Raw genomic sequence first — 22,179 nt, 5'->3', positions numbered from 1 at the left:
GATTGTTTTGCCATGGACGTCAATGTCATGCGGGACGGCTAAGACTTGGCTCCCCGTGGATCCTGAGGGGTAAATGACTAGACTAAATTAAATGCTGGGATAAACGCTACCCTGGTAAACGCTTAACCGGCGCCATCCCAACGCTGATGAGAACAAGAGCTTCTGAGACAATCTCCGTGTTTATGCGCGAATGATGTCGTCTACAAAACGAGAGATGTCAGTTCAATGTCAGGACTGGAGATATATGATGATAGAATTCTGTCTTGGCTGCCGCTATCGATTGGCCTCGGCGCTCGGTGTGACGCGTACAAGTCGCCAATAAAGTGACTGTTGACATTCTCTGAACGGTCCATCTACCTACGCCGAGAGGGATTACTGCGCATATTGCAGACCGTGCAGACAGTGCAGACAGTGCATCTTCAGAAGAGTCAACACGGGATTGCAATGCCCAACCGCCTAGGAATCGGGTCTATGTCCCTGGGCCGGCCAGGAATCCACGACCTGCCCACCAAGCTCCATCAGGCTTCCCGGCACGGCTACGAAGGCATCGAGCTCTTCTTCGACGATCTCGACTGCCTGGCCCATTCCAGCTTCAACGGCTGCCACCTCGCCGCCGCGCACGAGGTCCGCCGGCTGTGCGATTCCCTCGGCCTCTCCATCATCTGCCTGCAGCCCTTCCTCTTCTTCGAGGGTCTCCTCGACCGCACGCAAACCGAGCACCTCCTCACCGAAAAGCTCCCCAAATGGTTCCAGATCGCCCACATCCTCAACACCGACCTCATCCAGATCCCCTCCAATTTCCTCCCGTCTGACCCAACCACCGGCGCACCCCGCACTACCGGCGACTTGGATGTCATCGTCTCCGACCTCCAGCGCATCGCAGACCTCGGCGCCGCCCAAAGCCCGCCTTTCCGCTTCGTCTACGAGGCCCTCGCATGGGGCACCCACGTCTCCACCTGGGAGCAAGCCTGGGCCGCGGTGTCGCGCGCCAACCGCCCCAACCTCGGCCTCTGCCTCGACACATTCAACCTCGCGGGCCGGGTGTACGCGGACCCAGCAGCACCCTCCGGCAAAACACCCCACGCAGAGGCGGATCTCGCCGCCTCGCTGCAGCGTCTCCGCGAACGTATCGACGTCCAAAAAGTCTTCTACATCCAGATCGTCGACGGGGAGCGCCTCTCCGCCCCGCTCGACGAGAACCACCCGTTTCATGTCCCCGGGCAGCCACCGCGCATGAGCTGGTCGCGGAATGCGAGGCTGTTCCCGTTTGAAGAGGACCGCGGCGGATACCTCCCGGTCCTGGATGTGGCGCGGGCGTTCTTTGAGCTTGGGTTTGAGGGGTGGGTGTCGCTGGAGTTGTTTTCGAGGACGTTGGCGGATCCGGACCCTGCCACGCCGGAGAAGCATGCGGCACGGGGGTGGAGGGCGTGGAGGAGGTTGGTGGAGGTGCTGAAGTTGAGAGCATCCACGTCTGCTTCGTCAGATGCGTTGGATGCGTCATTGCCGTTACATCATCGTTTGTAATGTGTGCCACCTAGTTTAGAGAGCGAATCTTTATAGCGTGTATTAGAGTTTATGTACCACTGAAGTTGATCTCTTGAGACTACTTTTTTGCAGAGTTTAACACTATTATGATGAGAACATACATTTACTGTTCATGAGGGTCAGCTTCGAAAGGGACATCATCTCGTCACCTGCAAAATAGTGTCACAGAATGCATAATATCTGACTGCTTTTGTATTAACGGACAATAGACGCGACTACATGCGTCGTTGAAGACAAGCGCTGTCATCAGGCTTAACGCGGAACCGCCAACCCTCAAGGTTATTGTTGAAACCCCTTGCAAGAAGCAAAAGCAGGCCATATGCAGATGCTATGCCATGCTCTTGCTCTACGTGAGTAAGTTGATTATATACATAAGACAGGGGTACTGGGCAAGGTAAGGTGGACTAAGCTTCAGCCCAGCGACGTTCTCGGAGGGGCATCTCTTCGCTCGCCTGAACCCGCGAGCCATCCACTTCTCGCCGCCAGGCGTAGTATTCTCCCAGCCGGGTCTCCGCGTACGAAGCATAGTCAAAGTCGATCTGTGAGATCTGGGCTTGGATGAGTGCCCACACGCCCCTGTACTTGTCAGATTAAAGTCCACCTGCAGTGACCAGGGACATACCAGTATAGTCCGGGAATGCCACGGAATCGATCGACATCCTCATATAATCGGTCGACAATCTCCTGCTGGGCACATTCGGGAATCCCCCGATATTGGCTGTAGCTCTTGACATACTCGGTCAGGAATTGTCGGCGAACGGAACGCGTCGGCATCATGCTGTAGTCGCAGTTGTATCCGCCCCATTCGGCAAAGTGGTTGGCGATGTCAAAGGCGGCTGGAGATGGGGTCGCGTACTCATAGTCGATGAACTGCACCTTTAGTGCTTCTTTGTCAGAGGTTGCGGCAGTGGCAGGACACTGTGACGGCAGGATGATAACGTTGGCACAGAGGAGGTCACAGTGGGCAAAAACCAGCTGTCAATAGTCAGTCGGTTGTCGTGCCAGAGAAAGAGAGCGATGACTCCATACCCCGTCGTCACCAAGACCCCTTCCATCATCCAGCTCACGCACCACGCGTTCCAATTCCTTCTGCAAGGCGCGTCGTCGGGTGCGCTGCTCCTCGGTCGCGGTGGGAAGAGCCAGGATCCATTTCTGCAGAACAGTCCACATGTTGGGACCCGGTACTCGGGGCTTGATGGGATCCAAATCATCTTCTTGCTCATGCTGGTGCTGATCGTCGACATCTACATGGTGGGATAAGGGGAGCTCTTTGGCAGATGAACTGGACGCGCTGTGTCCATTGATAGGCAGCACCGCATGCCACTGTCCGAGCCTTTGGGCAACGCCACGCCAGAGCGGAGGCTTGACCAGATCCAAATGGGTTGCTGGACGGCCTCGAATGAACCGATAGAGAAGCCCATTTTGGAAACGAGCCAGAAGGGAAGGAGCCAGGCCACGGCTGGCCAGAAGCGCATGGGACGTGGTTTCTCCTATAGATAGAGCATATCTACTCAGCAAGTCGCATTCGGCAAGAGAAAAGGGTCCCCGGGCATATCATACTTTCGCGGTCTATGAGGATCTCTGTATGGTTACCGTACGCTCTCATCAGTACTGCTTCGTTGTCTATTTGTTCCTCGGTCCAGCCAGGTTTCCGATTAATGATTTTGAGAAGCTAGAAAAGACCCGAGATTAGTTCACAGCTCTGCGCCCGCTTTGATTACGATCCTCTAGAAGAAACACACAGTATTCGTGATGCCGTCCGTGAAGCGCACGAACTCGATCTTGTTGTCCGGGCCCTCCCACTGCGGGTTCAGCGTCAGAACAAGCCTGAGCGCTGATGCCTGGGAGTCGGCATGGTTGTATGACAGAGGGATGAATCTCAGAGGGAGAAGGGTCTCATCCTTCATCTCACCGGCTGATCCCATCTTAATGCTGTATATGAATCAAGCTTTGAGGCCTAATGGGCGACGAGTGAACAAGAAGTGACCAGAAGCCTGGGAGTCCTGCGAAAACAACAATCAACACTTGTCACACAGGGAGATATTCGTAGCATCAAGCCTCCAGATGACATTGATCAGAAATGCAAAAAGAGCGAATATCATATGGTCTTGAAAGCCTATGCAACGCTTGGGGACGAACCTGTACACTTAGTTCCGGCCCCTTTGTACTCTGTAACAATCAGTAATCTTGCGCCAAGAGGATGATTATCTTCAGAAAAGGTAGTCAGAAGCATGAATTGACCGGCAATTGATGCTCCAATCCAACACGAGTAAATCAAGTCAGGGTAGAAACCGCAGCTTAGAAAAATATAAAGTCATATCGATCAGGGGGAGAGAAGAAAGGGACAAAAGAGGGAAACGGTGGTCTCGTGCCCTCTTCACCTTGATTGGAAGAGCGCCAGTAGCCCCTCCATGAATCCAAGGCACTAAGGGCGGCCTTGTCCCTCAGGTATCGAGGCTAGAGTCCGGCTTTTCTCGATCACGGGCACGCCGCCACGCACGACGACAACACAGGCGTTGATCGAAGCCCTTGTGAGGTTTCTATGAAGTGCTGCTTGATATAATTCGCCCCTCGTCCACTTACAGAGTCTTACATGCCGCATCTACCTTTATACTTGCGCTTCTATCGCGCTTGACGTCAAAAAGGGGACTCGGCACCAGAATTACAAGGCGTATACGCTGGTCCGTTTAGGTACGCATTCTCAACAATTGCATGTGATTCTCAACCATGTGACTCTGGGTCCAGCCAAATAGTCACGTGATGCTTCACCGAATTGTCATCATGTGTCGTTGCATACCCTAACCCTAACAAAGACCCATCTCGGCATTCTCACTAGTCCCGAACCCGCTAGCGCCAAGCTTCTGATCACCTACAAAAAGACTTGTTCAGCGGCGCTTCTACTCTTTCCTTTTCTTTTCTTTCCTCATCATCAGTAGAGGTTTACATTGACCATGTAAATTTCAACCCCGGAGCTCAGTCAAAGTACTGCTCGCTGAAGGTTATTCTTGCGGGATTTTTTTCTCTTATGGGTTTCCTTCCGTTCCCAGCTCTGGAGAGCAGCGTGGATTCACTCTGCGTGCGTCCTTCTTTTTCCCTACACAATACATGGCTGAGCGAGGGCTTTTTCCGAAAGGTTAAAGCCCCATGCGCTTATGCTGTGGAGGGGGCGTGACATTCCTTTTTTCGAGTACATTTGTGCATTGATGTGTGTACATGTACTTAGCTACGGTCTTGCTATGCAGAATTATCAGAATGAAACATTTACCATCCGATCACATGCCATATCTGTCCACATGTGCCTTTGTAATGTAATTGTATAAGCTGATGGAACATAATCATTGATCTCATAAGCTTAACGGCATCGAACTATTAAACGGAGAGAAAATTTCATATACTAAGCCCTGCCGGCCTGTCCAACCTGAATTCTCTCTCCCGTCCACTTGTCGTCACTCCGAAGCACCGGCCAGCTTGTCCCATCAGCCTTGACCAGCTTGAGCTCCAGCTTCGTTCCCAAGACCTTGAAAGAAGACCCCTCCGGGTCAATCGGCGCAAACAGAGGGTACGTGTCCTTGTACCGCTTGTTGTCCGTCGTAGGCAGATCAAACTCGACCGATGTGGAGGAGAAGGTGACTTTGGCGTTGTCCTTGTCAATCTTCTTGAGATAGAGCGAGACATTGACCGTCGAGGGGGTCTGGTAGAAGTCATTCCTGCACGACAGCACCATCAGCTTTGTCTCTTGAAATCGTTGTTGGTTCGTAGAAGATTGCATACCTGACCGTCTCGACCTTCTCCTCACCAGCGGGCTTTCCCTTTCCTACAAAGAGATGCCTCGTCTTCTCCTTGCACCCCTGGATCTTCATGAACTCGTCAAACTCCAGCACCCGCCTCTTGCAGCATGACCAGCCCTTGCTGCCCTCATGGAAGATCGGCTGGCCAGGGTGATAGACACACTTCTCCTCGTCGCGCGAAATAGACGGATCGTACCCTTTGTTACATCCTCTGCGACGGCAGGTGGCATTGGCCGGGATCTCTAGCGCGGGGTCATCCTCCTCTGTGTCTTCGACAGCGGGCGTAGCGGCGTTCGAGGGAGGGGCAATGGCGGGCGAGACTGCAGGCCGCGGGGGAGCAGGCGCCGGTGAGGCGGCGGCGACTTGCTGCTCAAGGACAGATGAGGCATCCGACTCCTTCTCTGGCTCGGCGGGCGTGTCGTCCACCGTCGAGTGCTTGCCGGTGGTGCATGGTGGGATGGTCAGAAATTCCTCAAAGGTCAGAACGCGGGTTTTGCAGCATTTCCAGCCTGCAGATCACTTGTCAGATAGAGGTCCTCATTTGCAGCTCCGGATACGTGCGACCGGGTTCTTTGCAACCCCAAGGTCCTTGCCTGACTTACCCTTTTGACCTTCGTGGAAAACGGGAGGGCCAGGATGGTATAGGCAATCCTCGTCGGGATCGGTGAACTCTTTACCGCACCCTTTGTGAACACACTTGGACGCCATGTCTGTCAGGTTTGTTTCTGCAGCAGATGATTTTGGGACAGATATACAGGAAGATCAATTGCCTTCCAGAAAAGTGAACTTCAACACAAGCAAGTATGCTATAGAATGATACAGAATCCTGCTGCGATGCTTCTTCCGTTTCCATTCGCTGTGTCCCGATCGGGTCTAGCCTGTAAAGCTCGAAGGTTCCACGAGATCTCCACCGCGTTGTTTCTCCAACACTACTCCAGACCGTCAACAACGAGCTTCCTTGAATTGTCCTCTTTGGTCCAGGGCAAGCGATATGTTCCCCACGAGAGCCCTCTTCTCCAAAGCTCGTGTCACGCTCTTCACCCGCGCTGGCTGCGGGCTCTGTGACACCGCCAAGCACACCGTGACCCAGCTACACAAGCGGAGGCCCTTTGATTACGCCGAATTAGACATTATGGCTCCCGAGAACAAGTCCTGGAAGGACGTCTACGAATTTGACGTTCCGGTTCTCCATGTTCAAGCTGCCCTCAAGGATCAGTTCTCTGACCCGAAGAAGCTTTTCCACCGATTCACAGAGCAGGAAATCGAGAATTTGGTTGAGGAGGCAGAAGAAATGAAGCCATAGAGGCAGAAGGGCTCGCTGGATGTACAACAATCATAAACTTCGTTTAATCTATTGCAACACTATACACATGGGGATTAGATGGGTAGACCTAGTAGGTGGGAACGGCGGCATCAGTCTTGCTACCCTTGGCAGTTTCAAGGGCATCCGCAAGGAAAGTGGGCAACGCGACAGCATCGGCGACGACGGAGATCTGCATCAAAGCTTATCAGCGACCTGGGAGGTAAGCAGGAAAGGAAGAGACTGCTTCATACCATGTGGAAACCCCGGTCGGCATACTTCTTTGCAGCCGCACCACCCACGCAATAGATACCGGCCCTCTTTCCGTTATCGACGGCAGCCTTGCGGATCCGCTCAATCGCAGCCTCGAGGTCTTCATGGAACGCCCCCGTGACGGGACGGCCGATATTGTTTCCCAGATCCCAGGGTCCGACGAACAGGACATCGATGCCGGGGACCTTTGCAATCTCTTCTACCTATAGATCAACTCAATTAGATCGTCATCACTTCTGCAACCACTCCCCGATCAACTCACATTCTCCAATGCCTCCTTAGTCTCAATCTGCACGATAGTGAGCAGAGCATCGTTGGCCCCCTGGAGGTACTCCAATCCAGAAACACCACCAATAGAGCCCATGGCAAAGGGACTCCCAAAGCCTCTCCGGCCAACTGGCGGGAACTTGGCAGATTCCACCAATCTCCGAGCATCATCAGCAGTATACAAAAGAGGCACGACGATTCCATGAGCGCCCGCATCCAAGGCCCCTGTCCACCGTTAGCTGATCTCCATTTCCTCTCCCCTCTGAATCAGAGATAGACTCACGCTTCACCATCCACCCCTCATTCGCAGCAATCCGCACAATGGGACTCACCCCCGTAGCAGCAATTGCAGCCACAGCCTCATGCATCTGCCAATCTGCAGCAAACCCCCCGTCAGCCATGGCCATCACTGTAATTCGTAGCCAGCAATACTCCGTACTTACCAGCAATATTCCCATGCTCCGTATCTACACAAATCCAGTCATACCCCGTTCTCGCCATGAACCGTGCATGATTCGCCCCAGGAAGCATCTGCCACGCACCAAAGGACAGTCCGCGCTCGGTGCGGAGAGCCCGCTGGAGTCGATTCGCTGCTTGCATTGCCTGCATTGTTGTAATTTGTGTATGAACGAGGATGAGTGAAACGGAGAAAGGGAAGAAACCGGGAGGTAGAAGTGAAAATGCAAAATAGCTCAAGAAATCCAAAGAGGGGGTGAAGGGGGAAATTGTCACCCCGCTGTCCTCGCTGGGAATTGTCCCGATCAGATTACGACACTGAATTACTTTGCGGGGGTCGGTCTACGGGCCGATGTTGGGGGCGTGGGGGAGTGCTAGGGAGGTCCGACTTGGACATGTCACGTCTGCTCTAGAGGGTCTATGTGCTATGCGGTAGATCTAAAGATCTTTTTAGATTCAAGCTAATCGTGGCTTGGGTTTAAGCAAGAGTCGAGAGAATCAAAACGAACTACGCGTGGATTGTAACTTGGAGGTGTTGACGATGGGTTGGCGATGAATAGATATATCCGCATCGGACCGACTCCGAGTGTTCTGATATAATCACTACCGAGGCCGTGAACGGTTGCTACTTGCCAGACAGCTTTAGCTTCAGTTTATCTTATTCGGGACACTGACAGTTCCGGTTTATCATACAATGGGTATCACATAGCTCAGACCAAACAATCATCCCACAAGGTCAACTGGTAAACTATCCATCCACTCTGGAAACCCAGGAACGTCCCCAAGAGGATCCGGGATCGTCTGACTCGCACCTGATATTCGTCTGTGTCGAACCGGTGACTCCATCTCAGTTCGTTGAGAGAACCTTGCTCGCGCGTCTTGTCCTAATATCGCCGAGTCGACCGCCCAAGGCGTAAAATCTGTGCTTTCAACAGCCTTGGCAAGCTCGCTCAGTGTACGGCTGCACGCCTGGGCTACATTGTCCGTTCGGCCGCGTCGACGATATCCCTGGTAGCGACCGAGAAGGTCTATTATGCAGGGCCAGAGTACTCTACACTGTTCGTCTTCCTCGTCGGTCATATCACCGAAGAAAGGACATGTGTGGTTGAAGCTAGCAAGGAAGGCTGTACCACAGACGTAGAGATAGTCCACAGACTCCCAGTATGGTGGGCTGAGACAGTGACTTGCGTCGTATGGTGCATCAAATCGAAGCAATCCAGTCTCATGGGCGCGAATGAGCTCTGCCAGTTCGAGTGCGGATCGGACGCACATGACAGAAGCCCCATGGACTAGGCTCAGGGCAATAGGTGAGTCTGGGGCGGGCCTTCTTACCACAATGTGCGGCTGGCCATCCGACTTGCATTTGCACGCGGTGGTCAGCGCTAGCCCCAGAGTTACCAGTGGTCGGTTTAGCCGGAGCCGAAGATACAAGTATCGAGCTCGAAGGATATTCCGCTGTCGGACGACGATCGAGTGTTCGTCTGTGCCACGGCCTCCACTGCTCCGGAAAGACGAGGGCAATGACTGATTCCAATCATGTAAGAGGCTATCTGCTTTCAAGAATCGCGTAAAATCCAGCGACAGTAGTTTCTTCATGGCACAGCCGTGAGGCCGAATCCTTGCCTCTTCCTCCCATGCCATTACGTCTTCGACAAGCCTGTACAGTCTTGCGCAGGCGGTGAAAAACTCGATTATTGATGCACGTTCACCTTGCGAGCTCGACGGTGCGCTGGACGGAGCGCTCGAGAACACATCAACATAGTCTGTATCCAAGTGCGTAGGCAGAGGAACCCGCAGCGGATCGGGTGTTTGGGGCGCGATGCCGAGCCGCAGCGCAATTATCTGTTCCATTATCATCGCGCCATGCCAGAGCCTCCGGCAAGTCTCTCGCTCTTTTCTGCTGTGCCCGTGTTGCTTTGCATCGAAGGGTAGACGCAGTGACTGTGCCAGTCGTATCGTAGATCCGATCAAAGCCCAAGCCGTAGGTAGTAGATCACCTATCGCGTTGAGATATTGAACCTGTAGGATGTACAATCGAAGAAGATCAATAGACTTGTATTGATCAAACAGGTTGGCCAGCCTCTGACCCTCGTTGAAGAAGTATCTCGCCCTTTCCTCACGCATGTCGTCTACATTGAGACAGGCGAGCGCAAAGATTGTGTTCAGAATGGCATAAAATGCGTTCGGCGTGGTAGAGTCCCCAGCAACACTAACTGCCTCATACGCTGCCCGAAAGTCCTGTATATCCAAGATCGGCAGCGTCACATAGTCCAGCTTCAAGTAGATGTTCACCAGTCGATCTGCATCTTTTTTGGACAAATCTACTGAAGGATCCATCATCTCCTCGTCTTCATCCACGGCAGAGATAAACGTCCCACCAGCAAGATTTGAATGTCGTAATATCGGCAGACGAGCCTCAGTCACCTCTTCCTCTTCCCGCTTGACACTTCCCGTCCGTCTCTCCTGGGCCTGTCGTATCCTCGCAAAGCGCGATCCCTGCACGCCGCGACTCTCCGTCGAAATGAACTCCGGCATCGGCGATCGCGTAGCAGTATGAAACGACTCCTCCGAATGACTCGACGAAACCTCAATCGCATCGTCCTTTCCCTCGGGCTCACCAACGGAACTTTCGTCGGCCTCAATCTGCCCGCGCGCTTGCCAGTTACCTCGGGCAGGGTACATAGCAGATCCAGACTGCGTTCGCCGATGCGAAAAAAGGCCGAGCCTATACTGCAGCCTGGAACCAGCCTCTCGCGAACTCTGCAGCGTGCGCCTCGGCGACGGCTCCCTCCCATTCCACGTCGAACGGGGCGGTGTAGCGGACTGGATGACCACCAACGGGGGAGAATGTGACGAAGAGGGCAAGGACCTCAGCCGTTTCAGTTGCCGCGGAAGTAGCGACCTGTTTGTGCCTGTTAGGTCCTGTGTCTGGGACATGGACATGCATTGAGCGAAGGCGTACATACCGTGTTGAGCTGTTCCGAGGAGGCATGTCCTCCGGTCGGTAGGAGCATTCCTCCGATAGGCCTGCCTCGCGGCATCGTCCGCATACTGTATCTGTTAGCTTCCATCGCAAATGAAGTGTCTGAATGAGTCAATACCTGGACGTTGCCGATCACATCCTCGCCGTTTTAACCGGCACACGCAGCAGGGAGTGGTCCGGTCTCTTGGCTTCTTGGTCGACATTCTCCGGATCAGTTCACTCCCTCGTCACCAGGCTGGCAGAAGGGAAAATGATAGTGACCGTCTGTCTCATGCAATTGATCCTTTGTGTTGGTTTTAGCATGTAATACTTGATCACGTCAACATTGCAACACCAGCATCGCCTTTGCCATCCAGGACATTGGATAGAAGCGGTACAAACAAATTGTCTCCATCGACTATATTCCAAACATCGATACCAACTTACCTCTCATCAACTACGCTCCAAATCAGCTGGATAGGCAAGACGTAGAGACGCCGCCTTTCCGACCTTGGGCGGATATCCCTGGCTCAGTGATTCCAAAGCCAATGAAACCAGGCAACCGATCTCCGAAACTCTAGCTCATAAGGAGAATTAATATACAGAGATGTGAATACGAATGGAAAGAATCCTTATCTCAGGTTCGACAGATCCACTCGCATTGCACTGCGCCAAACATGATGAATCCCAATCCTGCAAGCGGATCAATGGATGCTGGTCCGTGCGCCGTCAACTGGAATTAAGGTGTTAACTTTCTGCAGTATCACATTGGAAGTTGTAGCAAGACCACATTACGCTGGTCCCATTAAATCAACAGACTTCAGGAGTGTCTACGAGGAAGGACGTTGTTGAATAACAGACATTATTGTATTCTATATGGTACTCTAATGTACACTGCCAAATCTCGAGTATCCCTCATCAGCGTCAGCACCCAAGAGGACTAAGCCAGAGTCCCCGTATCAGGCCAGACAAACTTCGTAGCAAAGCATGTACAATCGCATCAGAGACAAGGTGTCAATATCGAAGCAGAGAAGCAAAAAACCAGCCCCATTGACGATCAACGGGAAGCAGAGCCAATATTCAATAGATTACAAGCAGACAAACAAGACCTTCTCAGGGACTTTGTATATAGACATCAAATATGAACATGGCGAATATAGGAGCTTGGCAACCAGACGATTGAGTCAGGTCCAAGTGGCGCGGCTAGAGAATAAAGCCCGCTAGAACCATATTACCCCAACCACCAGTCCTATTACGATAGCCATACAGCTACCGCGCATTTTCTTAGGGCTGTCGTCGACTACTGCCACCTCGGACTGACCCGCAGCCGGGGCAGCTTGGGTGATCGGTTTTGTTGGCGCAGCGAGTGCATCCGCAGGAAGGGGTTGCGGGGCTGACTTCCGCCCTGGCTCCTGGCCAGGCAATTGCCGCGGAAATCCAGATTCCGTGGAATTGGAGGGAAAAGGCTGAGTGCCTAACGCCGAAGGGAAGCTTTTCAGGAAATCCATAGCCACAAGACAGGCCTGCTGCCATGCGTCGTGACAACCCGAGAGGAATCGTATCCGAGAACTTTCCAGAATATGCTTCGTGGCTGATGTTGTCTGATTGGTGATACGAGACCAGCGTTGGGGCTCTTCGCTGAGGAGGGGGACTGGTGCGACGGACGAATTAACTGAAGGTGGAACGGGACGAGAAGTGGACTTCGGCACGGACGGCGCGCTCCCAGGTAAGAATGGTTGCAAGATTTGGCAGTCGTCTAATTGTTTGATGAAGAATGCTTTAAAAGCGTGCACGCCTCTTGTGAGACTCGACGATCGGGTCGCCGTTTGTGTAAGGGGCTCGCTGTCGAAGACAGAGGCCGCCTCGAATGCGCTGAGAGATGGCGCATCCAATGCACCTCGTGGCGGACGTCCTTTGCGATTTGGACAGGATTGAAAGGAGCCACCGGCGAGCCACGACTTGCACAGAGTCCCGGCCGAGCTTGTCCTCGGTCGGACTTCGATCGCGCCATCTTTTACTCGGGGGAGATCTGTATGCCCAACCAGTCAGTATGATCGCACAGGACGCGCAGAGAATGCAAGTCACATACGCCAATCCTCACTGCGACTATAGGCTCGATATCCGATCTGCAGATTATAGAACCCCCACTCTTTAGCTAAAGACGGCACCAGGCTGAGTATCGAGAAGAGGATGAGCGCAAAGAACGGAATTGCGCCGGGTTTTTGAATCCCCGACCGCATCTTAGACAACTCATGAACGTTGCACGCGAGACAGCACTAATGAGGGCGAGTCCTCACGGTTGTTGGGATCCTTTTGCTTCGCTGATAAGAATTCCGGGACAGGCAAACTCATCGCCAGAAAAGGGTGCGAGGAGAGGGGTAGCCTAATTGTAAATCAAAGTTGTGAGCGGGCTATGCATGAATGTGCAATTGCAGCCTTGTAAAATCGTAGATGTGTTTGTCTCACTCTCTGTTGCTCCGTCAGTCTGTTGATTCGTTGGTGTTGGCTGATCGGCGGAACGGGCGGTGTTTGCTAAGGTGAGGTGGTGTGGGAGATGTCTATGTCTGCGTATCCATGCCCCAGCAACGAAAGCACTGAGGTCAATGCAGGACGGCGGGGAGAGCGAAGCAAAAAAACCCCCAGAGTCCTCCGTAGATGTAGACAACCAATTCAATCAGCTGTCTAATGTTGCATCCCTTGCCCAATGCGACTGGAACCGCAACAAATGTCACTGGATGGATGACGTAAAGGACGACTCGCTGCAACGTTAGGATGTTGGTGGTTGCCAAGTCGATGAGGACGCGTCGCTCAAGCAAAGACCCCTGGTTGGATCACAAGACGAGTGTGTTGGTGTCAGACAGTCAATCAGAGCTCGCGATGTCGTTTAAGAGTTCAGAGCCAAAAAGATGTGCATGCAGGAGCGGAAGGTATTTTTTATTTTTGGTGCACACGTTCTGCCGCCTTCCGGGGAAAGGTCGACTCGTTTTGACTCTCTCTTTCACGGGAGAATTTTGCGGCTGGGCATGTGGCCTCAGGCACCAACGGATGTCACCGTCATCGATTTTAGTGCCTGACAAACGTTAACCACGGTTGATCCATGGGAGCTTATTCTAATTTTGAGATACAGATGGGCAAATTATTGAAAGCAGCCATTCGGACTTGATGGTATCAGAGTGTACATGACTATAAGTCTCCAACCCGCTCACTATAAGTACAATCGGCGGTGGGAAACCAATATGACCAATTATATAAACCACGACAAACCGCCGAGTTAAAGATGAAGAACATAAATCCGCTCAAGCAAACACATGAACCACCGCTTCTTGAAATGCTGCAGAACTTACCCCATGGTTCCGTAGCCGATAAAAACACAGCATAATCATGAACCATCCAAGCGAACTCACTATGGCATCCGCAATGGTCGACACGTCAATGTCAAATAGGATTCGTCATACTTGGATTTGGAAGTGCAGTAGAAGGCGCATCACTTTTGACCGGGGACTTATTCACCGGAGCAGGCGAGACTGAAGTCATTGTTGTCGCCTGTGACACGGATTTTCGTACTTTTGGGGTCAGGCTGCCCTCGCTCATCGAGATATCCCCTTTTGGTGTTCCAGCTGACGTGCTGCTAGGTCCCGTGCTGCTATTCTTGCCCGAGCGCTTTACCATCTTTCCCAGGATCCGAACTATCTCGGCGGCGTCCTCAAAGCTCTCGTCGTCCATGCCTTCCTGAGCATTGTAAACATCTGCTATGGCTTGCTTCGCCAATCGTCGACAAGCATTTGGGTCGTGAAGGCAATCGTAAAGGTAAGCAGCATATTCGAGCTTTATCGACAGGCGTAGGGGATGCGATCCGGGCAGAAACCGTTCAGCAAGGAGAGCGGCATGGTTGAAGCATGCCGTTGCAGTTGGGGTATAATCGATAGAGGGAAGAAGGAATGATGAAGCGGGTTTGGGAGGCTGTACCGGGGCTAGGCCAGGAGGAGCCTGCGTAGCCCTTCGTCTTGCAGCGTCGTCTGGATTCGAGGCCGCATCCTGGGGACGCGGGATCACTTCTGGTTTAGAAGTAAATGAGAACCTTGATCCCTGGTCCTTGGGAGTCGACTCTGCTTCAGCAGCATTATTCGTCGCTGAAGACTGGCTTCGGAGGCTCATAATACCGGGCGCATGGACTGGTGGCTCGTTATGGAAGAGAACGAAGATATGATAAAACGAGGCTCTGAGCTTGTATGCGAGGATTTTTAACTCCACGAAGGGCTCGACCATGGGAAGGACGAACTCCTCCAAGATCAATAGACCCTCCCGTGAAAGCCAAATGATATGGTGATACAGTTGAAGGGACTTTGTCTCCCGCGTGGGATCCAGACGTCGCAATCTTCGTGCACGAAGGAGCTTCTTGGACAGCATTACCGACAAACCCAAGACTCTGTATAACATGGCGGACAAAAAAGGATTCTCACGGCTTGTGATAGCAGCAAAGTTGCCCAGAGCCTTCTGGTCAACCTCGGAAGAAGCCATCCACAGTGTCAGACACTCTGGATCTATCAGTGGAAAATCCTCGTACGAGTCAGCCATTGGTTTGCGAACTGAGGTGGCCGATAATCCGCCGTAATTTAGCAATGTTGAAGTTGGAGAAGACCAAATAACTTGGTCATTGAATAATGAGACACATTGCATTTGGGCTTTGGTTCACAGTAAAAGCATAGAAAGATAGGTACCATCAAGTCGGAAGAGCTTACCTAGGAAGCGCGCGCAAACAGAGAATGGATCAGTCAAACGCCGTTCCCTTCAACAACCTGGACAAGCGCCAATTCGCAGCGTTTTGTTTTGGCTTGGCTGATGCTAGCGCTTAGAGTACACATGCAAAGTAATTTTCGTATGCAATTCCTTGATTGAGTTCAGTTGTCTGCGTTTGTGCCCTGTCTCATGCGGGTTTCTCCTGATTAGGCAGAGGAAAAATGACCAGTGTTATGCAGTTTGATTAAGTCGATCTGTTTGCGCTTTGCGATTTTCGGCCGGATAACGAGTATATGACATGCAACGGACAATTGTGCCTCCCACAAGAATATTAGACGCAAGCTTCTGTTATACAAAACCACTGAGGATCAGTAATAAATCAAACCCGAGGATTTTATTAGAGCAGGGCGATAAACTGTTTCCTCGTTCACTCTCCTTCGAAAGGCGTAATGGATTGAGTTCTGATGCCACAAAAGAGTAAGAGGTGTCGCGTAGACCGAGCTAACAAAGCAAGGCACGAACAGAGTAGCGGTCGAAAGTAGCGAGGTAAAGGGTGATGAGCTCGTAGTCGCAGAACAGAACGGCGTTCCGATGCATCGCGCGTCTTTGGACGTGGTCAGATCGTTGCTCTATATTTTTGCCAGTCAATTGCTGACAGTCAATAGAATTAAACGATGTCAATTGCTCGGACTGATGTCTCGTAAGCCAATCCAGAAGCCCAGTGCATAAGTTGGGTCCTTAGAGTCGATGAGTATATCCTGCTTCTGAATCAATACAAGCACTTGAGATTGCAGCATGTATAGAGAAAATGAAGCAAGGAAGAGGCTTCACGTCTGCAATGCACCTGGACGGCTGGACAGCAGCGAGCGACAGGCCCACTGTGACGAAGAAGTGCTAGTTAAAGTCGCATGAGTACTAGCAATCCCGTCGGAAAAGGAATTCACGTTGCTGTCCCGAGCATGGATCCAGACTGCCACCAAATTGCTTTTATTCTTCAACGATGACTAGAGATTGGAGAGAAAGAAATGATAGGAATCAGTATCCCATCATGATCCCCGCTTGACCCCACGACCAGTGAAGCGGATGAGCAACATGGTGCAAAGGTGGCAACTATTGATTTTACAGTGACTGTTGGCAATAATGGGAGCGACTCCAAAGCCCAAAGCTGCAAAATCTTAGGCTTGCTAATTGCTAACCATGCGGCAAGAGGGGGCGGCGTATCATTAGCTCGATACGTGTCATAGCCCGACTGCTGATTTTCCTTGACTTGCAGCTTTTAACCTCAGCTAGACGATATGATAGGGACACTGTGACAAGACCGGTGGATGTCGCTGCCACCAAGCCTCTCTTTGGGTTCACAATGTGACCAAAGCACTCTCTCTGGTCGAAATTCAGCGATGAAGATGGCCAAGCATCGATGAACTTGGTGTTTCCGCCTGATTCTGTCCCGCTTGTAAAGACGGCTTCTGGCACTAAAAATGCAGCCTAAGACTCTACGAAGCGGTGGTACTGGAATCTCAGCCCCCGCGCTTCGTGGTAGCACGGGTATGATGGCATTGTCATGGGTAAAACGAACTGACAGCTGGCAAGGCGCTTGCCAGCGTGTCATCGAAGTATTAAGACTCGGATAACTATCAATGAAAATATGAGGCTGACGCATAACGTCCTGTTGTCTTTCACAGATGCCACAGGAGGATTATCGTGCCAATAGATGAGCCAAACGTCGAGGAAAGCAATGCTTTCATCATTGTTGACTTGGTAAGTCAAAGCACCTCACGGTCCTAACGACACCAGTAGTACTGCCCATCAGTTCCTGGCAGATACTATACCGCTTTACTGACCGCTGCATTGTCATGTTGTTGCGCCTCAGTCCACATAGAGCACTCAGTACAGCCATTAAATTTACTACCTGTCATCAATTACGGTCTTTGCTGCATTTCTGTCTTTGTCTAACCCACAGTATGAAATGATCCTCCTGTCGGTCACGACGAATACCCATCTATCCCGCGCGCTGTTTCCAGTTTCTCACCGCCAGTATGATGTCAGATCTGGATGGATAGAGGGATACGGGAATTGCTGTTAATGGACGGTTTTGGATTCAAGAAGTGCCGCCAATCTAAGTCGGCTTGTATCAATAGAATCTCAGGTCGTGTACCCAAGGCAAGAGCTCATTTCGGGCCCAGGTAACTCCAGTAGTCAAAGAAATCTATGATCATGGTCTATCTATACAACCCACATGCGAATAAGTAACCATCAGCTACCTTAGGTCACGTCAATCATCAATTTCATCACCCTTGTAGTATCCCACAAATGCGCGTTTTAGAAATGTTTTCCATACTCGGTTTCTCATCATCTTTCCCTTTGTGTCCTTCATATTTCTGGAGTCGTCACCATCGTTATCAATAGCAGCATGCAGGTCATCGGTAGCTCCCGTTTCCGACATCTGATCCTTTGTGGAGGCTTTCTTTGCAATTCGACTGGCCAATTTGAAGTAACTGCGCACAGTGAGGTCTGCCAGCTTGTACATGTCATCCTTCGTAGTGTCATATTCAACTTCAAAAGTAAAGATGTCGTTGCCGCTCGTCTCATTGACTAATCCGTCAGTCGAGAAACCATATCGTTCATAATACTCAATATTGATCTTCGTAAGATTCGCAAAGTATTGAGTATAACCAAGCCATGTCAATGGCTGGTTCGAATATGCAGGCCCTGGCGGGGCCGTGGGCGAAGGAGGTTCTGGAACTTTGAAGGACGGCTTCTTCTTCTTCTTCTTCTTCTTCTTTTTCTTGTCCTTTCGTTTCTCCAACTCATCCACATCTGGGTCCTCAATTGACTCAGATTGTGATCGACGTTCCTTGGATTTTTCCGTCAACGAAAGTAGGATATCAGCACCAACAGAAGTTCCGGCCCAAGCATTTATATCTTCGAGTCCGGTTATGTTATACTTCACAATGCGCAAAGAAGGGAAGTAATTTGGAACTACACTGGGTGATACCAGCGATACGCTGTATCGCTCAGCCCAAGGTCCGCCGATCTCCTTCAGAAACTGTCGTCTTTTTTTCTTGGATTTCTTGAATTGGATATCATCGTCGTTTTCAAATGTCGCTCCCTCTCCGAACCAGTCGTCAAGGGTACTGTTGTCCATAGGGAAATCTCGCGGCGGTGACGGCAACTTGGCCCAGTCGTGCCTGAGATCGCTGAGGTACGCTGACCGAGACCGAATGGAGATGTCGCCGGTTGTATCATTTGGAGCTTCCAAAGACGTCTCATGCAGGTCAACATCGACAATGTTGGCATTGTGGTGGTCTTGGAGGATGAAATGGTCGATGTTCATATGACCGTAGACACTGCCGACAATCACGTCCCGATATTGATGCACCCACAGGGCATATTTCTGCCAGCACGACTCGTCCCAATTCCGTTTGCTAACTGTCCGGGCTGGAGGTACATGTCCGATAAGAATGGCTTTCATCCCGCGTTCGCGTAGCAATTGAAGCTGCACCCGTAGCCATTCCATATGCTCGTAACCCGGCTGAGATTTGGCTTTACACCCGTCGACGGCGGAATTGGAGTCGAAAAAGTACATCGTATTTAGGCTGATGGCCGTCAGTTTATTTGGGATGACTTCGCTCGTGAACCAACCGCCCTCCACGAATGTATGGAGCTCATGCTCTGGTATAAACTTGCTCCAGATCTTTTGGAGCCTCTTCGTCCATCGATTTGGGCCTTCTCTGAATATATTGTGTGGCATGATGTCGTTGTTTCCAATTGTAGGGACGATGGGTATGGAGAGGCCGTTAGGGAATTGTTTGTCTCGGAAGACATCGACGAACTTGTTTGCCAGCATCTCATTTAATCGAACAACCTCATCCTCTGTTCGAGGAATCTTCTGATCGTTGTCATGACGGGCAGAGTCTCCAGTCCACAGGACAAAGTCGATGTTGCCCTTCAGGTTCTTCTCTATCCAGCTGAAAGTTTCGTTGATCAGGGAGAACGGCGAGTCGCAGTCCGACCCTTCAGCTCCAAAGTATCCTGCCGAACCTTTTCCTCGGTGGCATGGAGCGCCATCGTCGCTAGAACTGCCGGGTTTGTAATAAGGGTCGGGGTGCAGATCTGAACAAAGGGAGACGGAATCAGCATTCCATTTGAAGTTTTCGAAGTCCCTCCTCGGATACTCCGTAGTCTTGGAGCAATTGAATTTATCTTACCAGTTATATGGAGAAAACGCCCATGAAGCCTTCGTGACTTTTCCAAATAAATTCCTCCATCAGATTGACTGTTCGACTCTGGGACGGCAAGCCCAAGAGGTAGTTGCTCCAAGACGGGCAATGCAGTCACACTGGCAACCAGGATACCCTGCAAAAAAAGATAAGGGATCATTGGATTGGTACTGTTTGTTTTCTGCCCTGTGCTGGGGAAGACGTCCCGACGACGCGGGGATCGATCTTTGATCACCTGCTAGAAAGAACTCGAAACATTGATCATGTATAGGCTCTCAAAGTTGATGAAAAGAGTAGGAAGTTAATGTAGCCCAAACATACCCGTCGCCAACGTCACTGATACACAATGCAGCTGATCAGTCTCAGTGGCACCAACAGCTAATCACCCAATCAGGAAAGGTCTTCATTCGACAGTTTTCGGTGGTTCCGCTTCTTCCTCAACCGTTGTTCAAAAGTTCAATCCGCTTATATTGAAACATCGAACAATCTGAGTCTTTTTTGAAGGAAAGGGCAACATCCTCAATATTAAAGCAAGTGTGATCCTTTTTTGTAGATTTTCGCCCCGCCACGACACGCGACCTTTGGGACGCATTACCTCGTGACCGTAAGTGGTACTCTTGTATGTGGTCTCTGCCTATTGCCGTCCCCACGTGGGCTACTGGCAGGGACTGTTGGGCCAGCAAGCGAAAGGGTTGAAGGACCTTGCGACTTGCAGGGAGGCATTCTTGATAAGTATCTATCTATCTATATCCGCGTAAAACAGTGGTCGCATGTCGATACACATGATCCTATTTTCGTCTCAAGGTTCTATATACTCTTTTTTCACTGTCTTCTCGAGAATTGCAGTAAATCCGCTTACGCGTATGTATTTATAGAGTAATCGTCACAGCAAGAGTTAGGTATGCATGTAGAACCATCCTATGCACCAGAAACATTCCAATTACTACAGTACTTTCGAGTGAAGCTCTCCTCTAACGCGCCAGTTCTCACCTGCAATCAAGGCCAACAGTGTGAGGTATCCCTCTCAACGATCTATTTCCGTGCGCCGATTAAGCTACAAAGTTGGGATGGCCGAGGATCGGATCTACGCTTATTTCCTTATCGGGAGTGCGGGGCACTCTGGTGGTTGTTGTTGATTACCAATGGTAAGCTGGGTTTCCCCCCAGTTATCTTACGTTCTGCTTGTGCATGTCAACTTGAGAAGAGCGCTGTCCCTTCTTGACCTCTATCTTGTTTGCAACGTCCCGTCTATTCCGCCCACTTTGTATCGCCATGTCTGAGTTTCCTTCTCTCCAGCCTGCCTTCACAGTCCAGGTGAGCAACAAGTGGTGATTAGCATGGCACTGTCCTCAACGGCTAACCACTGTGTTCGGTTTAGGTCACAATTGACCCTGGGTTTGCTGTCGGTAAGCAACAGCTCGAAAGGATATATTATCCCTGCATTTCTAACCTCGTTCAAGGCAGTGCCTCTCGTTCCAACAGCCTGCAGGTCGTGGTAAGCATGACGGAAAGCGAAGTCATTGCACAACGTCCATTGCTAACAGACATTACGTTGACCAAAGCCTATGACTGGTGGCACTGTCAAGAGTGATCCCGGTTACCCCCTTGCTCTTGATGCCGAGTTTGTCGGTACCGGCAACGACTACATCCATGCGGACCCGGACAACAAGCACTTGCGCTTGAATGCGCACGGAGTCATCAAGTTAGTCTTCTTCGAATATTCTGGGAATGAAAGCACGAGATGATGCTAACGGGACATGTACAGGACCAAGGATGAGGCTGTATGTCACGATGTCATTCGCGGAGACTGAGAGTTACCAGCTGACGTGCAACCAACAGTTGCTCTATATGAACTACACCGGTGTCGTAACAATGGGGCCTGCGGAACAGGCTGTATTCTCTGGCAATGCCGAGGACGGCGCGACGCCGTTTGGAAACTCCTTTACTCACTTTACCTTTGAGGTGAGATCGCATCCCGCATATTATCTAACTTTCCAGAATCTAACAGGACTACAGACCGGTGATGAGCGCTACAAGGAGTTCGAGAACCGAGTATTCGTCGGCCAGGGCCGATTCCGAGTCGAGAAGGGTAAGCCCGTTGTTGTCGAATATAAGGTCAGCCAGGTCGTCAAGGGTTAGAGCCACTTTGGCCATAAACCTTATATATTCGAAGACACCTAGCTCGAATGTCGAGCCGTTGGAAGACTCCCGTTTGCATGCCGCATCAGTCAGCGCAGTAAAGGCTCTGCCTCTGCCCGGTGACGTTCGTAATCATCCTCTTCTGCATCTCCAATCCCAGACCTCCTATGCACCCACCAACATCGTAGCTTCTCTCGGACACACCCTGTAAACCGACTCCATCCACCCCCCCGAGTCCCCTTCCCACACTCCCAGAGCCTTCCAAGCAAAGCCACCAATCCAACAAGCGCCAACATCCCTAGGACCGCCACGCAAGCTGTCAAAAACGTAATCGTGCTAACATGGCACCCGAACGGCAAGGCCCGAAGCTCCCATCTCTCCTCTGAACCAAGAGGACAGATAGTCGACGAGCCGAAAGGCGCTAATATAGGCACTCGCGCTCGGTTCGGCACGCACGTTGATGTCTATCTGTGTTAGCATTCGTAGGTATGC

At 51.3% G+C, this 22,179-nt stretch overlaps 10 protein-coding genes and 1 non-coding gene across 11 annotated transcripts; 4 read left to right on the top strand and 7 right to left on the bottom strand.

Moving 5' to 3' along the window:
- Positions 1-17: 17 nt before the first annotated feature.
- On the top strand, positions 18-1,524 carry AFUA_1G11560 (sugar phosphate isomerase/epimerase family protein; the record flags this gene model as incomplete). The annotated part of the gene is made up of 1 exon (XM_747429.2): positions 18-1,524. Exon 1 carries the CDS (start codon positions 445-447, stop codon positions 1,522-1,524), a length of 1,080 nt encoding a protein of 359 aa, XP_752522.1. The 5' UTR covers positions 18-444.
- Positions 1,525-1,563: 39 nt separating this feature from the next.
- Positions 1,564-4,038, bottom strand: AFUA_1G11550 (putative ethanolamine kinase). The gene is made up of 6 exons (XM_747428.2): positions 3,685-4,038; positions 3,288-3,548; positions 3,106-3,217; positions 2,575-3,035; positions 2,168-2,520; positions 1,564-2,121 (listed from the first exon to the last, which is right to left on the bottom strand). Exons 2-6 carry the CDS (start codon positions 3,468-3,470, stop codon positions 1,950-1,952), a joined length of 1,281 nt encoding a protein of 426 aa, XP_752521.1. The 5' UTR covers positions 3,471-3,548; positions 3,685-4,038; the 3' UTR covers positions 1,564-1,949.
- Positions 4,039-4,470: 432 nt separating this feature from the next.
- AFUA_1G11545 lies at positions 4,471-4,499 on the top strand. The gene has a single exon (XR_013344474.1). It is a non-coding gene; the product is annotated as an uncharacterized ncRNA (non-coding RNA).
- A 440-nt stretch (positions 4,500-4,939) lies between these two features.
- On the bottom strand, positions 4,940-6,041 carry AFUA_1G11540 (cysteine and histidine-rich domain-containing protein; the record flags this gene model as incomplete). Its single annotated transcript, XM_747427.1, has 3 exons — positions 4,940-5,252; positions 5,317-5,842; positions 5,936-6,041. The coding sequence occupies 3 exons, from the start codon at positions 6,039-6,041 to the stop codon at positions 4,940-4,942; spliced, it is 945 nt and encodes a 314-aa protein (XP_752520.1).
- Positions 6,042-6,324: 283 nt separating this feature from the next.
- AFUA_1G11535 (glutaredoxin family protein) lies at positions 6,325-6,636 on the top strand (the record flags this gene model as incomplete). The annotated part of the gene is made up of 1 exon (XM_747426.1): positions 6,325-6,636. The coding sequence occupies one exon, from the start codon at positions 6,325-6,327 to the stop codon at positions 6,634-6,636; it is 312 nt and encodes a 103-aa protein (XP_752519.1).
- Positions 6,637-6,724: 88 nt separating this feature from the next.
- AFUA_1G11530 (HpcH/HpaI aldolase family protein) lies at positions 6,725-7,782 on the bottom strand (the record flags this gene model as incomplete). Its single annotated transcript, XM_747425.1, has 5 exons — positions 6,725-6,826; positions 6,888-7,109; positions 7,169-7,398; positions 7,457-7,582; positions 7,617-7,782. The coding sequence occupies 5 exons, from the start codon at positions 7,780-7,782 to the stop codon at positions 6,725-6,727; spliced, it is 846 nt and encodes a 281-aa protein (XP_752518.1).
- A 218-nt stretch (positions 7,783-8,000) lies between these two features.
- Positions 8,001-11,182, bottom strand: AFUA_1G11520 (transcription factor domain-containing protein). The gene is made up of 4 exons (XM_077803921.1): positions 11,039-11,182; positions 10,731-10,895; positions 10,596-10,680; positions 8,001-10,531 (listed from the first exon to the last, which is right to left on the bottom strand). Exons 2-4 carry the CDS (start codon positions 10,813-10,815, stop codon positions 8,353-8,355), a joined length of 2,349 nt encoding a protein of 782 aa, XP_077660090.1. The 5' UTR covers positions 10,816-10,895; positions 11,039-11,182; the 3' UTR covers positions 8,001-8,352.
- Positions 11,183-11,439: 257 nt separating this feature from the next.
- AFUA_1G11510 (uncharacterized protein) lies at positions 11,440-13,639 on the bottom strand. The gene is made up of 2 exons (XM_747423.2): positions 12,681-13,639; positions 11,440-12,620 (listed from the first exon to the last, which is right to left on the bottom strand). Exons 1-2 carry the CDS (start codon positions 12,829-12,831, stop codon positions 11,812-11,814), a joined length of 960 nt encoding a protein of 319 aa, XP_752516.1. The 5' UTR covers positions 12,832-13,639; the 3' UTR covers positions 11,440-11,811.
- An 85-nt stretch (positions 13,640-13,724) lies between these two features.
- Positions 13,725-16,482, bottom strand: erg27. The gene has a single exon (XM_747422.2). It carries the CDS (start codon positions 15,266-15,268, stop codon positions 14,027-14,029), a length of 1,242 nt encoding a protein of 413 aa, XP_752515.1. The 5' UTR covers positions 15,269-16,482; the 3' UTR covers positions 13,725-14,026.
- A 1,118-nt stretch (positions 16,483-17,600) lies between these two features.
- AFUA_1G11490 (endopolyphosphatase) lies at positions 17,601-19,708 on the bottom strand (the record flags this gene model as incomplete). The annotated part of the gene is made up of 2 exons (XM_747421.1): positions 17,601-19,441; positions 19,537-19,708. The coding sequence occupies 2 exons, from the start codon at positions 19,706-19,708 to the stop codon at positions 17,601-17,603; spliced, it is 2,013 nt and encodes a 670-aa protein (XP_752514.1).
- A 980-nt stretch (positions 19,709-20,688) lies between these two features.
- Positions 20,689-22,171, top strand: AFUA_1G11480 (DUF3237 domain-containing protein). The gene is made up of 7 exons (XM_077803920.1): positions 20,689-20,862; positions 20,927-20,954; positions 21,009-21,043; positions 21,111-21,250; positions 21,314-21,329; positions 21,388-21,510; positions 21,565-22,171. The coding sequence occupies exons 1-7, from the start codon at positions 20,821-20,823 to the stop codon at positions 21,685-21,687; spliced, it is 507 nt and encodes a 168-aa protein (XP_077660089.1). The 5' UTR covers positions 20,689-20,820; the 3' UTR covers positions 21,688-22,171.
- Positions 22,172-22,179: the final 8 nt, after the last annotated feature.

The sequence above is a fragment of the Aspergillus fumigatus genome, chromosome 1 (assembly GCF_000002655.1).
Source record: "Aspergillus fumigatus Af293 chromosome 1, whole genome shotgun sequence".
In the NCBI taxonomy this organism is placed as follows: domain Eukaryota; kingdom Fungi; phylum Ascomycota; class Eurotiomycetes; order Eurotiales; family Aspergillaceae; genus Aspergillus; species Aspergillus fumigatus.
Note: the sequence above shows the minus strand (reverse complement) of the source record. Positions and strands in the feature narration are given on the sequence as shown.

Excerpts from the sequence above, each read along its gene's own strand:
- AFUA_1G11550 (XM_747428.2), bottom strand. The coding sequence starts at position 3,470 with ATGGGATCAGCCGGTGAGATGAAGGATGAGACCCTTCTCCCTCTGAGA. Across the intron at positions 2,521-2,574 it reads GGGGTCTTGGTGACGACGGG|CTGGTTTTTGCCCACTGTGA; the intron begins GTATGGAGTCAT and ends GACTATTGACAG. Across the intron at positions 2,122-2,167 it reads GGCATTCCCGGACTATACTG|GGGCGTGTGGGCACTCATCC; the intron begins GTATGTCCCTGG and ends TGACAAGTACAG.
- AFUA_1G11520 (XM_077803921.1), bottom strand. The coding sequence starts at position 10,815 with ATGTCGACCAAGAAGCCAAGAGACCGGACCACTCCCTGCTGCGTGTGC. Across the intron at positions 10,681-10,730 it reads ATGTGATCGGCAACGTCCAG|TATGCGGACGATGCCGCGAG; the intron begins GTATTGACTCAT and ends TAACAGATACAG. Across the intron at positions 10,532-10,595 it reads CCTCGGAACAGCTCAACACG|GTCGCTACTTCCGCGGCAAC; the intron begins GTATGTACGCCT and ends AGGCACAAACAG.
- AFUA_1G11510 (XM_747423.2), bottom strand. The coding sequence starts at position 12,831 with ATGCGGTCGGGGATTCAAAAACCCGGCGCAATTCCGTTCTTTGCGCTC. Across the intron at positions 12,621-12,680 it reads TAGTCGCAGTGAGGATTGGC|ATCTCCCCCGAGTAAAAGAT; the intron begins GTATGTGACTTG and ends TTGGGCATACAG.
- erg27 (XM_747422.2), bottom strand. The coding sequence starts at position 15,268 with ATGCAATGTGTCTCATTATTCAATGACCAAGTTATTTGGTCTTCTCCA.
- AFUA_1G11480 (XM_077803920.1), top strand. The coding sequence starts at position 20,821 with ATGTCTGAGTTTCCTTCTCTCCAGCCTGCCTTCACAGTCCAG. Across the intron at positions 20,955-21,008 it reads TGACCCTGGGTTTGCTGTCG|GCAGTGCCTCTCGTTCCAAC; the intron begins GTAAGCAACAGC and ends ACCTCGTTCAAG. Across the intron at positions 21,511-21,564 it reads TTACTCACTTTACCTTTGAG|ACCGGTGATGAGCGCTACAA; the intron begins GTGAGATCGCAT and ends ACAGGACTACAG.